This window comes from Vicia villosa, unplaced genomic scaffold, assembly GCF_029867415.1.
Source record: "Vicia villosa cultivar HV-30 ecotype Madison, WI unplaced genomic scaffold, Vvil1.0 ctg.000364F_1_1, whole genome shotgun sequence".
NCBI classification, from domain to species: domain Eukaryota; kingdom Viridiplantae; phylum Streptophyta; class Magnoliopsida; order Fabales; family Fabaceae; genus Vicia; species Vicia villosa.
Genome location: NW_026705165.1, coordinates 299,245 through 320,450, shown reverse-complemented (window position 1 = coordinate 320,450; position 21,206 = coordinate 299,245). Strand labels below are relative to the sequence as shown.

The following is a 21,206-nucleotide window of genomic DNA, read 5'->3' as shown; positions in this document are numbered from 1 at the left end:
GCATGAAGTGATGATTGGTAGACATTCAAAGTTCTGAAGCTATCCGAGGGAAGCGGAAATCAGAAGATGTGAATGTTCTAAAAGATCCAGAAAACTCAAGTTCTGAAGCTGTCCTGAATGGAAGCAGAAGTCAAAGCTGTGAATGTTCTGAAGATCAAAGAAATTCAAGTTCTGAAGCTGTCCACGATGGAAGCAGGAATCAGAAGCTGTGAGTGTTCTAAGGATCTAAAGAAATTCAAGTTCTGAAGCTGTCCAATGGAAGCAGAAGTCAGAAGCTATGAATTATCTGAAGGCAGAAGCTTATATGATCGTCTCTACCGAAATAATCAGGGAAGTCTTTTATCAAAGTTCTTCGAGTATTTATTTCAGGGGGAGATTATTTATCTCAGGGGGAGATTGTTAATCTCAGGGGGAGACATATTCATATGCTTATGCTATAGCTGTGTAATTTGTCTTTTGCCGTCTACTCTTTCTGATCGCAAATTCATATCATTTATATATGTTTTTGTCATCATCAAAAAGGGGGAGATTGTTAGAACAAGATTTGTTCTTATCAATTATCTTAGTTTTGATGATAACAATAATATGAATTTTGCTTAAGATAATATGGTACTCTAATCCAATGCATTTTCCCTTTCAGGAAATATATAAAGAGTACGCATAATTCAGCGCTCAGAAGTTGTATCTCAAATGGTTCAGCATGCAACATCAGAACATGGTCTGGCAAGACATCAGAAGATGGTCGAAGCAGAATCAGAACATGGGTCTATGGAAGCATCAGAAGAACATGAGATCAGAAGCACTGAAGATCAGAAGATGGTATCACGCTCAGAAGCACTTCAAGATCAGAAGATGCTGTGCACCAAGCTGTTTGACTCTGATGATATTCAAACGTCGTATTCACAAACATCAGATCAGAAGGAAGTACACGTGGCAGACTACGCTGACTGACAAAAGGAACGTTAAAGCTACTAAAGGCTACGTCAGTAGACACAGCGTGAACAAGGCTCGAGGTAGTTGACAAAAGCGTATAACATTAAATGCAATGCTGTACGGAACACGCAAAGCATTAAATGCATTCAACGGTCATCTTCTCAACGCCTATAAATATGAAGTTCTGATGAGAAGCAAGGTTAACGATTTCGCACCAATACAATTCAAATTAACTTGCTGAAACTCTGTTCAAATCAAAACTCAGAATCTTCATCTTCATCAAAGCTCACTACATTGCTGTTGTAATATTTTAGTGAGATTAAGCTTAAACGATTAAGAGAAATATCACAGTTGTGATTATCGCTTTTAAGAAGCATTTGTAATACTCTTAGAATTACATTAAGTTGTAAGGAACTAGAGTGATCAGTGTGATCAGTATACTCTAGGAAGTCTTAGCAGTTGGCTGAGCAGAAAGTCTTAGGAGTGAACTAAGCCTAGAGTGATCGTGTTGATCAGTAGACTCTAGAAAAGTCTTAGGAGTGAACTAAGCAGTTGTTCCTGGAGTGATCAGTGTGTGATCAGAAGACTCTGGAAGACTTAGTTGCGGCTAAGTGGAAAACCATTGTAATCCGTGCGATTAGTGGATTAAATCCTCAGTTGAGGTAAATCATCTCTGCGGGGGTGGACTGGAGTAGCTTCGTTAACAGTGAACCAGGATAAAAATAATTGTGCAATTTATTTTTATCGTCAAAGTTTTAAAGTTACACTTATTCAATCCCCCCCTTTCTAAGTGTTTTTCTATCCTTCACCCGACCTCTCTAACTCATCCAGAGTCATTCAAGTTCAAATCATATACATTATTTTCGTCAACCACAAATACCTCTAAAAAGTCATAGTTTTTTTTTTAAGAGGTGAAAATCATGTTTTAACCCTTCAAACTGAGGTAGAAACTCATTGATAAACAAGTATCTCAAAATAATACAACACATTAAAAAAAAAATTTGTACTACATTTTAATTATCTCAAATTTTGTATTGAATATGTATAAGGATAATTTGGTCAATACGAAGTAGTAGTATATCTGTCTAGTTTGAAAATTATACTTACTAGATTAGAAAAAGGAAAGCAAAAGCAATCTCTGTAGCCTGCCATTTTAGTATGTAGAAAGAAACATCAAAATCCCATTCCCACCACAAACATATCTAACCACTCCTATCTTTCTTCCAATTTCAACATTTTCCTTCTTCCCTCCGACAACCTCCACAACAACAACAACCACTATCCTAACCAACAATCCCACCACCACCACCACCATGACATAACCTCAATCATCAAACAATGTCACTCCTTTCCCTTTTCTTCTTACTACTCTTCTCTAACTTCACTCTTTTCACTTCTTCAACTTCCCCCAACAACAACAACAACAACAACTCAAACATTATCATTTTAACCGGAAACCAAACCCTCCTTAGCCAAAACAAAACCTTCGAACTCGGTTTCTTCAACTTAGAACAATCCCAACTAAACCAACCTCGTATTTACCTCCTCATCCGTTTCACTTCTCTCCCTTCCCCAAACATAACCTGGCTCGCGAACCGGAACAAACCCGCCCCATCTCTCTCCGGTTCATCTCTCCAATTAACCCGAACCGGTCAATTACTCATCACTCACAACGACACCGTTTTATGGCAAACCAACACCACCACCAAAACCACCCCACAACAAACTCTCCAACCGAACCTTCTAGAAAACGGTAACTTAATCCTCACCACCCTCAACGGCGTCGTTTCATGGCAAAGCTTCGACGAACCCACCGACACGTGGCTCCCTGGTATGAACCTCACTAGGGTTCACAGCCTTCTCTCATGGCGGACGGTAACTAACCCTGCCGACGGGTTTTATTCTCTGCGGTTGAATCCACCGGACTACGGTGAGTTCGAGCTTGTTTACAACGACACCGTTTCGTATTGGGCCACCGGTGAGTGGAATGGCAAGAAATTTGAAAAAGTTCCTGAGATGGATATTCCGTATCTTTACCGATTCAATTTCGAAGACGCGTATTCTCCGAAAGCGTCGTTTGGATTCTCTGAACGAGCTATTGACAATGATGTTGGACCTCCTACCATGTTCCGTGTTGAAGCGAATGGTTTGGTTCGGCAGTTCACGTGGTCGAGTCAGATGGGTGCTTGGAATATGTTTTGGTCTAGGCCGGAATCGGTTTGTTCGGTTCCGCGTGTTTGTGGGAGGTTTGGGGTTTGTATCAGCGAGGCGCCCTTGAGTTGTGCGTGTGTTAAGGGTTTTGTGGCGGTTGATGGTGGTGGTTGGGGGGCTGGTGATTATTCGCAAGGGTGTTGGCGCGGGGAGAGTGGTTGTGGTAATGATGGGGTTTTTGAAGAGATGGGGGCTTTTAAGTTTGGTTTTGATAATGTGACTAGTTTTGGGGCGAAATCTAGAAGTTTATGTGAGCGTCGGTGTTTGGATTCTTGTGATTGTGTTGGTTTTTCTTTTGATGGAAAGAGTGGTTTTTGTAGGAATTTTCTTGGGTCTCTTTTTGATTTTCAGAATTTGACTTCTTTGCAGAGTGGTGATGGGAATGTGTTGTATGTTAAGGTGAATCGGGGGAAGAACAAGAGGTTGAGTGGTAGGTTTTTGAGTGGTGTTGTTATTGGGTGTGTTTTGTTTTTGGTTTTGATTTTGGGTGTTGTGACGGTGACTTTGGTGGTGTTGGCGAAGAGGAAGAGATTGAAGAAGGAGAGGGAGATGGGTTTGGAGGAAGATGGATTTGTTCAGATGTTGAATTTGAAGGTGTTTTCTTACAAAGAGCTTCAATTGGCGACTCGAGGGTTTTCTGAGAAAGTTGGGCATGGTGGATTTGGGACGGTGTTTCAAGGAGAGTTGAGTGATTCTACCGTTGTTGCGGTGAAGCGGTTGGAGAGGCCGGGAGGTGGGGAGAAAGAGTTTAGGGCTGAGGTTTCAACGATTGGGAATATTCAGCATATTAATCTTGTGAGGCTGAGAGGTTTTTGCTCTGAGAATGCACATCGACTTTTGGTTTATGAGTACATGCCGAATGGTGCCCTTAGTGCTTACCTGCGAAAGGAAGGGCCGTGTTTGAGCTGGGATGTTAGGTTTAGGGTAGCAATTGGAACTGCGAAAGGCATAGCATATTTACACGAGGAATGTAGAAGTTGCATAATACATTGTGATATTAAACCTGAAAACATTCTTTTGGATAGTGATTTCACTGCCAAAGTTTCTGATTTTGGGTTGGCAAAGCTCATTGGCAGGGACTTCAGTAGGGTGTTGGCAACCATGAGGGGTACTTGGGGATATGTAGCACCCGAGTGGATTTCCGGTGTTGAAATTACCACAAAAGCTGATGTTTACAGCTACGGAATGACATTGCTAGAACTCCTAGGCGGTCGCCGGAATGTTGAGGCACCACCTTCGTCTGGTAATAAAAAGAGTGACTGCGAGACAGGAGAGAAATGGTTCTTTCCTCCATGGGCGGCACAGCTGATAATCGACGATAATGTAGCTGCTGTGGTTGATAAGAAGCTTGGAAATGTATATAACATTGAGGAGGCCAAGAGGGTTGCTTTGGTGGCAGTTTGGTGCATTCAGGATGATGAGGCAGTGAGACCTAGCATGGGTATGGTGGTGAAAATGTTAGAAGGGTTAGTGGACGTGGCTCTTCCACCGCCTCCTAAGTTGCTACAAGCCTTGGTTACCGGAGAGTCCTTTCACGGGGTCAAGGCTTATTCGAGTAACGCAGTTTCTACTACCGGCAGTTCATTTGCTGACGACAACATGGAAGTGTCGGCTGCTGATTCAGAATCTTGTATAGGAGATGTTTTTTCCCCATTGGACGGCATTGTCAATGTTCGATAGCACAGATAAGACACGTCGATACTGGTAATTATAATTTGAGACACTAACCCATCAGAAACGCCTTCAGCGCATTCAATCTGTAGTGTTGGTGTTTCATATGTCCAAATTATCGCAGCATTGTAAGTTTAGAATACCTCTTGTCTATCCTCCCTCACTTTTTTTAATATTTAAGGAGAGGGATATGAGGAAAAAGATCATTGAATGTTGATGTAAATTAGAATTTGTTGGACAACTTTATGTTAGGATGTTGGATAAAAAAGAGTGGATTCCAGCTTCTAAATTCTAATATTCTTTTAAGTGAAATGAAATCATTAACTTTTATATAGCTTGTGCATTCTACGTAACACCGACACTTCGGAAAAAGTGTGTATGTATGAGTCTGAAACCGACAATCACATTTGTGATTACGTTTAAGTATTCGTGTTTCTGGTGTCCATGTTTTGTGTTTTGTAATGCGCATTTGATCACTCTTGTGCTACATCATTCAATTATGCAAATAGCATTGACTTATTGCAACCTGTGGCATTGGGCCACATACAATATTTTGCAAAATCCTATTGGTTGTTGTGACTATTTGAATTTTTAGTGTGTTGTGAATGGTGGTAAAGTAGGGTGTTGAATTTTATTAAACAAAACTATTGTAGTGAGTAAAAGTTGAATGTGTGTTGAATTATTAGGTGGAAGAGAGAGAAGATGATGTGGAGTATAAAAAGTGAAAAAGTAGGGTGTTGAATTTGGAAACCATTGTAAATAGTCTAAAGGTTAAAGAAGGAAAAAGAGGAATGAAGAAAAAGTTGCAATGTGATGTGGAATACTTTTATTGTTGGTTGACCTTTCCTTTGATGTTACAGAGTATGATTTGACCAGCCAATGATTTTGTTTCTTAGTTTTATTATGATGGAATATACAACTGGTTAGATGGTGATAGCTAGTGGTTTTTATAATTCCATATGAAGTGGTTAAATATAAAATGAAATATTAGAAGACTCGATTGTGGTTTCTTTATTTGATTTCTAATAGCATCTCATATGAGACATCTCATATGAGAGAATTAAGTAGGATTGTTTGAGTTATTTTTTTGTGGGTCTAAAATGCAACATGACATTTAATCAATTCATAAGTAATTATGACCAAACTTTCTTTAATAATGATTTCAATAAACAATCTATAATTGATCACATTAATCTATATTATTTTTTATTTTTTAATAACAAATATTATGTAAGGGAACATTTGAATGTCAAAACTTGTTGCGGTGGTTCTATGCTTTCAATGCGGTGGAGATATGGTTGAAATGCAAGGTTACCACTTCAATGTTCAAATCAGTATGAAAGTGAAAAGTGACGTAGAAGTGAAAATGAATTTGAGTACTTGAGAATGACGCGTTTTTTTTTTTTGTAAATAGGTGAAATAGTTGGCAACTATAAGAGTAGAGTGCAACGTGGGTTACAGTCAGCCGTCAGATTGATATGGACAGCTAGCAAAGTTCTCGCGTGTGGAATTTCCTGCTCAGAGAGAAAAAAACATTTGTTTTACACTTTATTCCTCTTACTTTGTTGTTGGGCCTTTACCTTTGGACCTTATGGGCGACCTAGAACAACTGCCCCTCAAGCCCTTGTTTCTGTTTTGCAAGACAAAAATTTGTAATATGTGCCTTTGTCCGACCACTAGATTCTTGGATGGGAAGGTCTTTGATGGGACGTAGTCGCCCTTCAAAACAAGTGCATGAAACGTCTTTCTTGCAATATGTAACATTTCGCTAGAAAGGACTGGTGTGTGTCCCTACTTTAGTTAGTGATGACATTTCCTCTTCCTTAGAGCACTCGAGTTCTTTAAATTATTTCGATGAGATCTCATCTGTCGGTGGTGCGATCCTTAGTGGGTGAATAGGGTATAAAGGGCTTCTGAAATGTCATTTAGCGATTTTCTACCATTAGTAACCAGTAAAGAGTTTTTTCTGCTTCCTTCATTATCTTTCTTTGCGAGCTCCCTTGTTCTAACATTTGATCAAATTTATACGATTTTGTTCGTTGGCACTTGTCTTGTATATTTGATTGCTCCATCTTTTAAGACAAAATGTATCGCTTTCTTTGCTTTTACTTCTCTTTTTAGGGTTTTTCATAACTATGAGTAGTTAATCAATTCCTTTCTTGGGATGTTTCTTATATTTTTGGCATTTTCTTCTAAGGGTGATAGTATATGGACTTGCTTGCTTGCCATAATTTTATGTGTATTTGATTTTATTCATAACATTTTTTAATCATGGAGATTGTATCAGCCTCAACCAGAAAGGCGGGTAGGGATATCTCGGGGGATTGGGGGACCGAGACACACTGGGAACTGTTTGTGCTTTTGTTAGTGAGGGCGTTTTGGACCAAGCTTTGATTGAAGTGGGTTGATTGAGGGGTATTTCCCCCTGATGAAGATAAATGGGCATGCAATCAATATGATGGATGTGTGGAACCTTGTTTTGTAGGTAATGGATTTTTGTTTTGATGATGACAACTATGAAGAACAGGAGAAATATTCAGCATGATAAAGATGCAACATAATAACATCTATAAAAGATCATAACATATGATATTCAACATAGTAAATATGCAACAATTGTGAAAGTCAATCAATGCACTTAAGCGGTTAAAGATGTAAGCCATGGGTTTGATAAAGGATTGACAAAGTTTCAGATAAAGCCTCAGACATCAGCAAAGGTTCATACAAAGGAAAACAAACATATTACATCTAAAGCCTCAAAAGAAATCTCAAAGCAACTGTCAACATAAAAGAATCTATCAAACAAGTCATTAAGGTGTTGTCCTAATCGATTGATTAATCGATTAGATCTTCTAAAATGGATTGACTTAATGATCCAATCGATTGGATGGATTAGAAATTTTTTTCCAATCAATTGGAACAAGTTACAAATCAACTAGTTAGTTCAAAAAATCTTTGAAAAAGGATTGGACAACTTCTTACCACTTGGCTTGACCTAGAAAATAATTTTTAAGGTAAATATTTTTGAAAAAGATATTTTAAGGCGTGTGTGTGTGAGTTGTCTTAGTACTAGATCACCCAGACAGACAGACAGACAGACACGACTTAGCGAGCTTTCAGACTTTTATCTAAGGCTTCAAGATTCTTTGTTGGATTGCTTATGATCATGTAGGCACTTTAATCTTTATTCTCTTGTTGATGAGACATGAGATATTTCTCTAGTTAGGTTACGATCGTAAAGGTTGAAAGCTATTGTCACCGACTTTAATTATTGTTGTCATCATCAAAACTTCAGATGAATCTTCTGCGAGATTTTCACCTTTATACATGCAAGCACATAGATCCACATTCTTCCCATTTCTGATGATGACAACGCGTCTCTCAGGGAGGTGGTAAAAGAAACAACATATATATAGTGATTAATCTCCCCTTTAGTTAAGTAGAGAGTATATTCTACTCCCCTAAGACTATCTTTTACCCCCTTTGTCAAAAATTAAAAAGGCGAATAATATTGAGAATCAAGTGTGAGAAAGAAGTCCCACATTGATTAGAAAAAGAAATATTGAGCACTTTATAAGTGAGTGAACTCACACACCTATCACCTTAAGGTTTTGAGTGAATATGTGATGTGTCTCTCACAAAGGTGTGTCCCAAGTGTAAAATGCTCGCTTGTGTTGACCCTCGAATTGCCTCCAACAGTTGTATCAGAGCCTTTGGTTTCGAGTGAAGGGATTGACTTACTTGTATCGAAAGTACTCCCCATAGGTGGTGGATAGGAGGTGTCTCGTCAAAGAGTGTTAACAACGATACAAGTGTATGTGGAAGAAAGAGCTTCCGCTTAAGGAGGAGCATTATGTATAGACTCACACTTAAGGGGGGGTGTTGAGAATCAAGTGCAAGGAAGAAGTTCCATATTGATTAGAAAAGGGAATATTGAAAAATTTATAAGTGAGAGAACCCACACACCTATCATCTTAAGGTTTTTGGTGAATATGTGGTGTGTCTCTCATAAAGGTGTGTCACAAGTGTAGAACGCTCTTTCGTGTTGACCATCGAATTGCCTCCAACAGATAAAACTATGCAAAGTGAAAAGTTAAATATACAAACATAGACACGTAAATAAGCACAAATATTATATACATGCATTTTAGTTCATGCATGATTTGTTTAATATTCCTAATTTAGTTCTTATGAAAAAGAATATTTTTTAGGAATAAGTTTGGTAAAAATATATGCAAGTTGATTGGATGAAGTTACAAATTCAAGTATTCAATCCTCTAGTTCAACATAATCCCTAATAAAGTGGTGTCTTACTTCAATATGTTTATCCCGAAAGTGAAGTATCAAGTTTTTTGTGAGGTTTATGGCACTAGTGTTGTCACATTTGATTGGGAAATATCCAAAATTCATAGTAGTCAATGAGATGTTGTTTCATCTAAATAAGTTGAATGCAGTAACAGGGCCGGTGGAGGAGCTGTGCAAAGAGACCTCTTGCACAGGGCCTCATAATTCATATGGCCTCATAATTCAGCAGTTATAATAGTATTTACTATGATATTGTTGACATTTATAACATTTATAGGATCAAATCATTCATTCTTACTTGTTTAAAATTCATTATATATATCAAAACCAACGTCATAAAGTTTCATCAATATATAATAACCGCCTAATGCTTTTTTTTTATTTATTTAATAATATGACAGAGATTAATGGCATAGATGGGTGCTTCTATGGTTTTAATATTTTTTTTTGACTAAAAAGATATTCATTCATTCAAATTGAAAAATACATCGATCATTACAAATTCAAGATCGCTAAAAACGGAAAAAGGTGAATCTGCAAACAATCTTGCAACACCTAGGTTAATAGCATACAACGGCAAACTGAAAGTGCCTACAAATATGACAAAATAAAAGTCACCAGAATATTCATACTTCTGGATCTGCAACATTGACGCCCAAGTCTTCCTCAAATCTGCAATGATTTGAAGTAAATGTGTCAATCTGAACCAACAAACACCGTACTAAGACGGGAAAACCAACAAACACCGTACTAAGACGGGAAAACCAACAAACACCGCACAAGACGATGAAAACTTAAAAACACACAAAAGAAGAAGCAAATCTATATAGATAACCACTTATTTAAATAAAAAGAGAAAGAAAACGATGTTGAGGGAGGGGTGATTTCTAGCCAAAAATGGCCAAAAACCACCCCTACGTTGGAATAATGAAAAGAGAGAAAAGTTTAGAGGAGAGAAAAGTTTATAGATCTTTGGTTCTATGGTTTTAATATAAATATACATATAAGACGATTCCATCTGCTTTCTAATAAATTCTTATAAAATAATTTTTTTAAAATTTTATAATCTTTTTATCTTTAATTATGTTAATTTTATTTATTCAGTTTTAATTATTACTTTATCATATATTATTAATATTTTTTTTTCGAACCGTGGTTCTCCCTACCAAGTCCAGCGCCAATCACCACTGGACCAACTAACGATAGGTTATTGTAAAATACTTTAAAACAAACATTTAAGCAACAACCAAATTTAAAAGTACTATTATATTAATTTAAATTAAAAACGTGTTTAACTGTAAATAGATCATTCTATAGTAAATTATAAGAAAATTTCAACAAATTTAAAGGGTTAAAACTCTATGTGCAAAATATTTTTAAGCGATCATATTTAATCCAGAAAATAAATATATGTCAAAAAATATAATACTTAAAATAATTCATATGATGAATTTTTCACCCAAAATCTGATAATAATATTAAGATGAAGAGAAAGATACCTATGTTAAACAATGATTCTTGTTAAAATAGAATATCAATGCATAAATACTTAAGAGTATTAAGCATCATGGATATATATATATATATATATATATATATATATATATATATATATATATATATATATATATATATATATATATATATATATATATATATATATATATATATATATATATATATGGAACATATCAAGTGACAGCATTTTAAAATGAGAGATGAGAGGAATAAATATCAACCATTGGATTCATTAAGAGAGATAAGGTTAATGCATTAATGTGGCTATTAATTTATCTCTCTTGATGAATCCAATGGTTGATATTTATTCCTCTCATCTCTCATTTTAAAATACTCTCACTTGATATGCTTCCTCTATATATATATATATATATATATATATATATATATATATATATATATATATATATATATATATATATATATATATATATTACAAATAAAAAAAATTACAATTTAGAGGGTTGCCCTATTTTTATTAAGGGCCCAATTATAATAATAGAACGGGGCCTCCAGATTGTTTGAGACAGCCCTGTGCAGTAACTATCCACAAGAACTTATTATGCCTTAACTGTGGATAATGCAACACTTGCTTGTTTTTTGATATGCCGTGAGACAAGCGAGTTCTCAAGTATGTGACGCATACCGTTAGTATTTTTCCTATCCAATCTGCACCTAACGAAATTATAATCGGAGTACCCAACTAAGTCATAATCTCTCCCTTGGGGTATGCTAGGGAGATATCTCATGATGCATTTGACTGCGCTGAGATGTGATTCTTTTGCGGATGCTTGAAAGCATGCACACATATAAACATCAAACATTATATCAGGACATGATGCATTTAGATAGAGAAGAGATCTTATCATACATCGATACTTGCTTTCTTTGACTAGTTTTCTATCTTCATCCTTGTCAAGATAGCATGAGGTTAACATTGGGGTTGCTATTATCTTGGAGTTCTCCATATCGAATCTCTTTAATAATTCTTTATAGTATTTGGCTTGATTAATGAATATTCCTTCTTTAGATTGATGAATTTGAAGTCCTAAAAAATATTTGAGTTCCCCATCATTGACATTTTAAATTCATTCTGCATAATTTTAGAAAATTCTTTGTACAAGAATTTATTAGTAGCACCGAGATGTAGCATCTCACCCCACTATCATTGGCGTAAGAAACTGGAGCCTGGAGGATCTACTTTTTTTTATTCCGCTGTGTATTTTAAGATCGTGTGTTGATGTTCTTAAACATGATGTATCAGTGATGTACTTGTTGACATTCCATGTACTCATATTGTATTATATGCTATGATGTGTGTTCAATTACCATTATTAACGCCTTAAACTTGATTATTTAGACTTATTAGTTTTGGGGTGTTACAATATTAAATTAAATTATTAAGTAATATTAGAAAATAAAAAATCAATATATCAATTTTTAAAATATAAAATATATGTAATCAATTTGATTTGGTTTCGAACATTCAATCTAAGAAATGTAAATATATCTAATAATATTGAATTTTGTGTAATTCTTAAATTTTTAAATCATACACTATTATAATTTGGATCTATTTGAATTGAACACATCTAAATAAGGATAATGTCTAAAATTGGGTCAATTCGGGTGGTTTTCTAAAAAAAATGTAAATATATCTAATAATATTGGATTTTGAATATTTCTTAAACTTTTAATTTGATTTACAATTATGATTTGAATCGATTTGGATTGAACACGCCCTAATAATAAAATGTGATTTCATCTACCATTTATTACTTGAATTGAACAACTCTACATAAGGTCTAAAATTAGATCAATTTAGACAATTTTCTATAAAAATTAAATATATCTAATAATATTAAATTTGGGTAATTCCTAACTTTTTAAACTGACTTATGATTATAATTTGAATTTCTTTGAATTAAACACATCTAGATAAAGCATGATTTCATTTGCTTCTCATTACTTCAATTGAAAAACTCTAGAAATGGTCTAAAATTGTATCAATTTGGGCAGTTTTTTTTAACTCTTAAACTTTCAAATTGGTTTACAGTAATGATTTGAATTGAACACGTCTAAATAAGATACGGTTTCATCTAACATTCATTACAAAGGTTTAAAATTAGATCGACCGGTTTTCTAAAAAAATTAAATATATCTTATTGTGAGATATTGGATCGAACTCTAGTATGGTCGAAGGGTAGCTTCTTGGTTCGACAGTTCGACAGGGTTAAGCATGAAGTCGAAGGTCGCTCATATACTGGTGTCGAAGAGTGCATGTTGTAGTCGAAGATGGGTCGAACATGCAGATGTCGAAGATGCTAGGTTGTTAGCATGTTAAATTAGGTTTTAGTGTTTAAACCCTAATTTGTTAAGTTAGCTTGTTTATTAAGTTGGCTTGTGTAATGGGCCTTGCTGAAAAAGCCCATTAGTTAGTATGTTAGGTTTTATAAATAGCATACTAGTCTCTCATCATTGTTAAGCTGCAAATCCTGATTTAGGGTGAGAGAGGTTATTTGTTATTCTTGTAAACTTGTAATCTTGTTTTAAGAGAAAGTGAAAGAATAACAGTTATAACCAATTCTTGTGTTCTTCTTCTTCCTTGTCCTTTATTCATCCCTTATTTTATACTTTGTTCTTGACATTGAATTCACAACAAATTGGTGCGGTGAGCGTGGAGAAGATGCCTTCAACAAAGTATGAGATTGAAAATTTCACCGGAGTGAATGATTTCGGTTTGTGGCGCTTGAAGATGAAAGCCCTACTGGTTCAGCAGGGTTGTTTGGAAGCGTTGAAGGGAGAGGCATCCATGAATGCAGAATTGACGGCAGCGGAGAAGACGAATATGATCGAGAAAGCACACATCGCAATTTTGTTGAGCCTTGGTGATAAGGTTCTCCGGCAGGTATCAAAGGAGACGATGACATCAGGGTTATGGGTGAAACTTGAAAGTTTGTATATGACCAAATCGCTGGTAAATCGACTCTACCTGAAGCAAGCTTTGTATTCATTCAAGATGATTGAAGACAAAGTATTGGCTGAGCAGTTGGATATGTTCAACAAGCTGATTCTTGATCTTGAAAATATTGATGTGAAGATCGATGATGAAGATCAAGCGCTGTTACTATTGTGTTCTTTGCCTCGATCACATGCTCACTTCAAAGAAACTCTCTTGTATGGAAGGGAGTCCCTGACGTTTGAAGAAGTTCAATCAGCCTTGTACTCTAAGGACTTGAATGAACGAAAAGAGCATAAACCTTCGACTGTTGGCGAAGGTTTGGCCGTTAAAGGAAAACTCTTACGAAAGGATGGTAAGTTCGACAAGAAGAAAGGCAAAAGCCATTCGAAGTCTTACAGTGGCGAAGCATCTGGCATTCGATGCTACCATTGTAAGAAGGAGGGTCACACAAGAAAGGTGTGCCCTGAACGCCTGAAATATCATGGAGGTAAGGATAATGGCAACGCTACCATTGTTCAAGATGATTTCGAATCATCTGATGTTCTTGTGGTTTCAAGCAGTGACTCTAAGAAGGAGTGGATTATGGATTCAGGTTGCACTTGGCACATGACTCCAAACAAAGACTTGTTCGAGGAATTATGTGATCAAGATGGTGGATCAGTATTGCTGGGAAACAACAAGGCTTGCAAGATTGCAGGTGTTGGATCTGTGAGATTCAAGCTCCATGATGAGTCAATAAGGTTGTTGACTGAAGTCAGGTATGTTCCTGATTTGAAGAGAAATCTGCTTTCTCTTGGTGAATTCGACAAGAAAGGATATGTTTTCCAAGGAGAGAAAAGTATCCTAACAGTCATGAAGGGTTCGAAGGAAGTCTTGAGAGGCGTGAAGAAACAAGGCTTGTATACCCTTGAGGCTGAAGTTGTAAGTGGTTCGACAAATGTTGCATCCACGAAACCTTTGTCGAAAGCAGAAATATGGCACATGAGATTGGGCCATGTCAGTGAAAGGGGTCTGGTCGAATTAGGGAAACAAAATCTGCTTGGTGGAGACAAAGTCGAAAAGATGAAGTTTTGTGAACCCTGTGTACTTGGAAAATCTTGCAGAGTGAAGTTCAACAAAGGCAAACAAAGAACACATGGATCCCTTGATTACATCTATGCTGATCTTTGGGGGCCTGCAAGGTGTCCATCACATTCAGGAGCAAGGTATTTTCTATCCATAGTAGATGATTATTCTAGAAAATTATGGGTATTCATCCAGAAGACTAAGGATGAAACTTTTGAGATTTTCAAAAGTTGGAAGACTCTGGTTGAAAATCAGACTGGCAGAAATGTCAAGAGGTTGAGAACCGACAATGGCCTTGAATTTTGCAATGAGGCATTCGACAGTTTTTGTGCTGCCTCTGGTATTGCAAGACATAGAACTACTGCAGGTACTCCACAGCAAAATGGTTTGGCTGAAAGGTTTAATCGAACTATTTTGGAGAGAGTCAGATGCATGTTGACTAGTGCGGGGTTAACGAAGGTGTTCTGGGCTGAGGCTGTTTCGACAGCAACATATTTGATAAACAGATGTCCTTCGACAGCATTAGATATGAAGACACCTGAAGAAGTTTGGTCGGGACATCCACCAGATCTCGACAAACTGAGAGTATTTGGCTGCGTAGCCTATGCTCACATTAGGCAAGACAAGGTCGAACCTAGAGCTCTGAAATGCATGTTCATGGGATACCCAGAAGGAGTCAAAGCTTATAGGCTATGGTGCCTAGAGCCAGGTCACAGGAGGTGTATCACCAGTCGAGATTTAGTTTTCGATGAAGCTGAAATGGCTTTTAAGAAAACTGATGATGTTGATCGAAGTACAGAAACATCTGACGAAGAGCTGGAACAGGTAGAGATTCCTGTTGAGGTGGAGCATGTTGATGCTGAATTGCATATCCCTGATGAAGTCAAAGAAGAAGCAGAAGATGCTGAGGAAGTTGAGGAAACTGACGATGACTACCTATTGTCGAGAGATAGGTCGAGAAGAGTCATAAAGGCACCTCAGAGGCTTGGGTATGCAGATCTTATAGCTTATGCCTTAATCTCTGCAAGTGAGGTTCTAGACGAAGAACCTAGAGACTACAAGGAAGTTATGAGGAGTCGAAATAAGACTGAATGGCTGAAAGCCATGGATGATGAGATGAAATCTCTTCATGATAATCATACTTGGGAACTGATCAAGAAACCTGTTGGGGCAAGGTTAGTCAGTTGTAAATGGATTTTCAAAGTTAAGGAAGGAATTGAAGGAGTGACGTCGAAAAGATACAAGGCAAGGTTAGTTGCAAGGGGTTTCACTCAGAAAAAAGGTGTCGACTTCAATGATGTGTTTTCTCCTGTTGTGAAGCATAGGTCCATTTGAATGTTACTTGCCATGGTAGCACAATTCGATCTTGAACTGGAACAGATGGATGTGAAGACTGCGTTCTTGTATGGTGATCTAGATGAAACGATCCTGATGAGGCAACCTGAAGGGTATGTCGAAAAGGGGAAGGAAGATTATGTGTGCAAGTTAAAGAGATCTTTGTATGGGCTGAAACAATCTCCTCGACAGTGGAATAGGAGATTCGACAAGTTCATGGCACGCATAAGTTTCATTAGAAGTCAGTTCGACCACTGCGTTTACTTCAGATTTCGACCTGGTAATTCATTTGTTATTTTGTTGCTTTATATGGATGATATTCTCATAGCAAGCAACAATGTTAAAGATGTGACGAGGGTGAAGGCTGAACTCAATAAGGAGTTCGATATGAAGGATCTGGGAGCTGCTTCCAGGATTCTTGGAATTGACATTCGAAGAGATAGAAAGAAGTCGAAGTTATGCTTATCTCAAGAGGCATATCTACGGAAGATTCTCGAAAAGTTTGGTATGTTGAATTCGAAGCCAGTTGTGACTCCAACAAACCCTCAATTCAAGCTGAGTATTGATCAGTGTCCCAGTACTGATGTCGAAAGAGCCTATATGAATAGCATCCCATATGCTAATATAGTTGGTTCTTTGATGTATGCTATGGTCTGTACTAGACCCGACATAGCATATGCAGTAAGTCTTGTAAGCAGGTACATGGCGAACCCTGGAAAGGCTCACTGGCAAGCATTGAAGTGGATTTTAAGGTACATAAATGGGTCTCTGAATAGAGTCCTAATTTATGGTGGAGCCTTAGGTGAAGATAGTAAAGCAGCAATTGAAGGATATGTCGACTCTGATTATGCAGGTTGTATGGATTCCAGAAAATCTATTTCTGGATATGTTTTCACTATGTTTGGCACTGCAATTAGTTGGAAAGCAACACTTCAGAAGGTTGTTGCTCTATCAACCACTGAAGCGGGGTATATTGCCCTAACTGAAGCTGTGAAAGAAGCATTGTGGCTTGAAGGTTTTGCGAAGGAGCTGAAACTTCAAGGTCGAGGTATCACTGTTAAATGTGATAGTCAAAGTGCAATACACCCGTCGAAGAATTCAGCCTATCATGAGCGAACTAAGCACATTGATGTGAGGCTGCATTTCGTCAGAGGAGTAATCGAGCGTGGAGAAGTCCAAGTGCTGAAGGTTTCGACTGAAGACAATGTTGCTGATATGATCACCAAGACATTGCCGAGTTGCAAGTTTTTCCACTGTATGCAGTTGATAAAGCTGCACGAAGAAAGCTAGTTTGTTTCCTTGATGTTATAGAGTTAGATCCAAGGTGGAGATTTGTGAGATATTGGATCGAACTCTAGTATGGTCGAAGGGTAGCTTCTTGGTTCGACAGTTCGACAGGGTTAAGCATGAAGTCGAAGGTCGCTCATATGCTGGTGTCGAAGAGTGCATGTTGTAGTCGAAGATGGGTCGAACATGCAGATGTCGAAGATGCTAGGTTGTTAGCATGTTAAATTAGGTTTTAGTGTTTAAACCCTAATTTGTTAAGTTAGCTTGTTTATTAAGTTGGCTTGTGTAATGGGCCTTGCTGAAAAAGCCCATTAGTTAGTATGTTAGGTTTTATAAATAGCATACTAGTCTCTCATCATTGTTAAGCTGCAAATCCTGATTTAGGGTGAGAGAGGTTATTTGTTATTCTTGTAAACTTGTAATCTTGTTTTAAGAGAAAGTGAAAGAATAGCAGTTATAACCAATTCTTGTGTTCTTCTTCTTCTTCCTTGTCCTTTATTCATCCCTTGTTTTATACTTTGTTCTTGGCATTGAATTCACAACACTTATAATATTTAATTTGAGTAATTCTTACATTTTTATATTGATTTATGATTATAATTTGAATCTTATTAAATTGAACACATCTAGATAAGGTGTGATTTCACCTTCTTCTATTTATTACTTGAATTTGGACAGTTTAAAAAAAAACTAATAACATTGGATAATTTTATAATTCTTAAATTTTGAAATTGATTTCAATTATACACATCTAGATAAGGTGTTGTTTCATATCTCATTCATTACTTGAAAATGTCTAGAAGATCCATTCAGGCCATTTTAAGAAAAAAAAATGTAAATATATTAGTAATATTGGATCCTAGTTAATTCTTAAATATTTAAGTTGATTTATAATTTAAATTGATTTTAATTAAACACATTTAAACAAGGGTATTCTACCATTAATTATTTTTTTTACATTAAAAGAATCCACTAATAAAAAAACCCAACTTAACCATACATTTACAACCCATACATTTAGAAGTTAACCATTCGTCTCCTTAATTATTCATAGATAATGAATGCATGAATGAATCTATACCAGTAAAAAAAACTCAAACTTAAACATACATCTAGGGTCGCAGTTCAGTTTATGTCGATTTTAAGGCAAAAATTCATCTGATCCAAAAATATATTTATTTCTGATTTAGTTCAGTTTTGGATAATATAAAAAAAATAATCAGTTTTTGGATATCTAAATTACAAAATATTTTTTTTATTAATATTATAAAAATGCTAATAAATCATAGGTTTGATATAGCATATATAACATATAGTATATTAAAAATTAATATTACAAAATGAGATTGATCGATTATGGTTTAAATAATAAAAATAAACAAATTAAACTAAGTTAATAAATATTATTAAAAAAATAGTTATCATCTAAAAATAAATTCACTTCACATATCATACTAATAAAAAATAAATATATATAAAAATATATGCATATGATTCGGTTCGGCTTGGATCGATTTTGAAAAATCAATTTGAAATCCGATCCAAACATAGCGGTTTTCACAAAATAAATCCAAATATATCCAATAAATTTCAATTTTTCACAATTTTGAGTTTTTTAAATCGATTTACGATTTTCATTTACATCGGCATAATTAACCATAGATAGTAGTACTGAAGGTTTGAACTAACGGTAAAAAAAACTTCAACTTAACTCTCTATTTTTGAAGTGAACAAAATATTTTTTTTAAAATCATATAAATAAAATATACTTCATAGATTATAAATAGTGATTGAAGATTAAATTTTTATATTAAATAAAGGGTCTTTGTTTCAGTTTTTTTAAAATTGATTTTTAGTGTTACATATATATTTTTTTAAAAAAATTTACAAATAAATTTTTCATAAAAGTTTCAAATAAAAATCGATTTGAATAGTTATTCCTAAAATATTATTTTAGATATTTTATCATTTTACTGAAAAGTTTCTTAGATATCAAAATTTTAAAAATCACTTAATTTTTAAGCTATTTAAAATAGCTTTTCACAAAAATCATTTTTGAAATATATCATTTTGAAAAAAAAAATAGTAATTTTGACCATATTTTGATTTACAATAATATATGTTTATTTCATATAATGACAAAATTAATCTTCCAAAATAATTATATAAAAATTATATACAGTGGTTGACGATTATATTTATACATACTACTGGTGTAATTTTTACAAAGTAATTAAATTAAAATTCCTATATCAAATTGAAGTAACAATGTTTATATTGGTGAGTACACTTTATTTTGATTTAACAATATTAAAAAAATAAAAATTACTTCATGATTAAACTATTAATATTTTGTCAGTAAAATTTTGAACCTAAAATAATTTCAGAATTTGTGATCATTGGAGAATTATTTTATTCTATTTTCAAATTTTTATTAACTTTTGAAAATAAATATTAATATTTTAGAAAACTAAATTTTAAAAGAAAAACAATCAAGAAAGAAATTGTTTATTTTAGCTTAAAAACTAAAAGTTATAATCTTGTTAAAAAAAATTAAAAAATTAGTTCATTTTTTATTTTGATCTACAATCTCTATATATGAACTTGAAATTTTAGTTTAAATGAAAATTTTAGTCTAACTACTTTTATAAAATTACAGTAATGCGTACCTATATATTCTTCCTCCAATTTATAATTTTGGTTTACTTATTTTTTTTAGTACAGTTTTTATATCAAATAAAAATATTAAGAATTTATATTGGTGAGTGTACTTTAATTTTATTTAAATAGTGTTTAAAAATTAAAAAATATTTTTGTCCATAAAATTTTGAAAATAAAATAAAGGTATGAATTGGTAACAATGGAAGAATTTTATTATTTTATTTCCGATATTTATTTTGATTTTTGAAAATAAATTTTAAAAAATTAAAAATTAAATTTTAAGAGAGATGCAATTAAAAAAAATCTATTATTTTTAGTTCCAGTAAATTTTATTTTTCATTTAATTGTCAACCGCAATAAATAATCTTGTTATTTTATAATTTCTTGATATAAGAATTTTAGTCTGCTTACTTTTTTGTAAATTATTAATTTATAGATATATAATCATCAACCAATATATCTAATTTTGATTTAATTATTATATTTCATCTTCAACAACTTATATATAATCTTTTGGTTTTGATTTTATTTGATATAGAGATTTTGGTTTAATTATTTATGAGAATATCTTGCTATATAAATATATAAATGATTAGTTAAAATTTGTAAACTAAAAAAAGTTAATATTTAAAGTAAGTATTTAAACTTACTTTTGAAATAAAAATATTCTTTTTTTAACATCAATATTGTAATCTTTAAGTTTTTTACTAATATTAATTTTATTAAAGTATAATAAAATAGTATAATTGATATAAAATACAACATTTAATATATTAAAAAAATCATATAATAGATTGATATTAATCTAGTATATTTTAAACATATGAAAGTATAATAAAAATATTAGATTAAACTAATAAGTAATATTAGAATAAAAAAAATCAACGAATAAAAAATTAATATAATATATCATATTGATAAAATCAACTAATAAGCTTTGATTTGATTTTGAATATTTAATTTAGAATCAGATCGATTCGAGTGCTTTTCTCAAAAATGTAAATATATTTAAAAATATTCAATTTTATGTAATTTCTAAAATTTTAAAATAGAATTTTGATTGTAATTTGAATAGATTTTAATTGAACACTTATGGATAAGATGTCGTTCCATCTACCCTTTCATTAGTTGAATTGAACAACTTTAGATAAGTTATGTCGTTCATTACTTCTTGTCATTTTAAATATCATTTGCCATTCATTACTTCTCGACATTTAAAACATATGATTACTTCTTTACATTTAACACGTGTGATTAT

At 34.1% G+C, this 21,206-nt stretch overlaps 1 protein-coding gene across 1 annotated transcript; it reads left to right on the top strand.

Annotated features, from left to right (window-relative positions):
• The first annotated feature begins 2,043 nt into the window (after window positions 1-2,043).
• On the top strand, window positions 2,044-5,145 carry LOC131627462 (G-type lectin S-receptor-like serine/threonine-protein kinase SD2-2). The gene has a single exon (XM_058898315.1). It carries the CDS (start codon window positions 2,272-2,274, stop codon window positions 4,822-4,824), a length of 2,553 nt encoding a protein of 850 aa, XP_058754298.1. The 5' UTR covers window positions 2,044-2,271; the 3' UTR covers window positions 4,825-5,145.
• The last annotated feature ends 16,061 nt before the right edge of the window (window positions 5,146-21,206 follow it).

What these genes read in the sequence shown, in the direction of transcription:
- LOC131627462 (XM_058898315.1), top strand. Translation starts at nt 2,272, where the DNA reads ATGTCACTCCTTTCCCTTTTCTTCTTACTACTCTTCTCTAACTTCACT.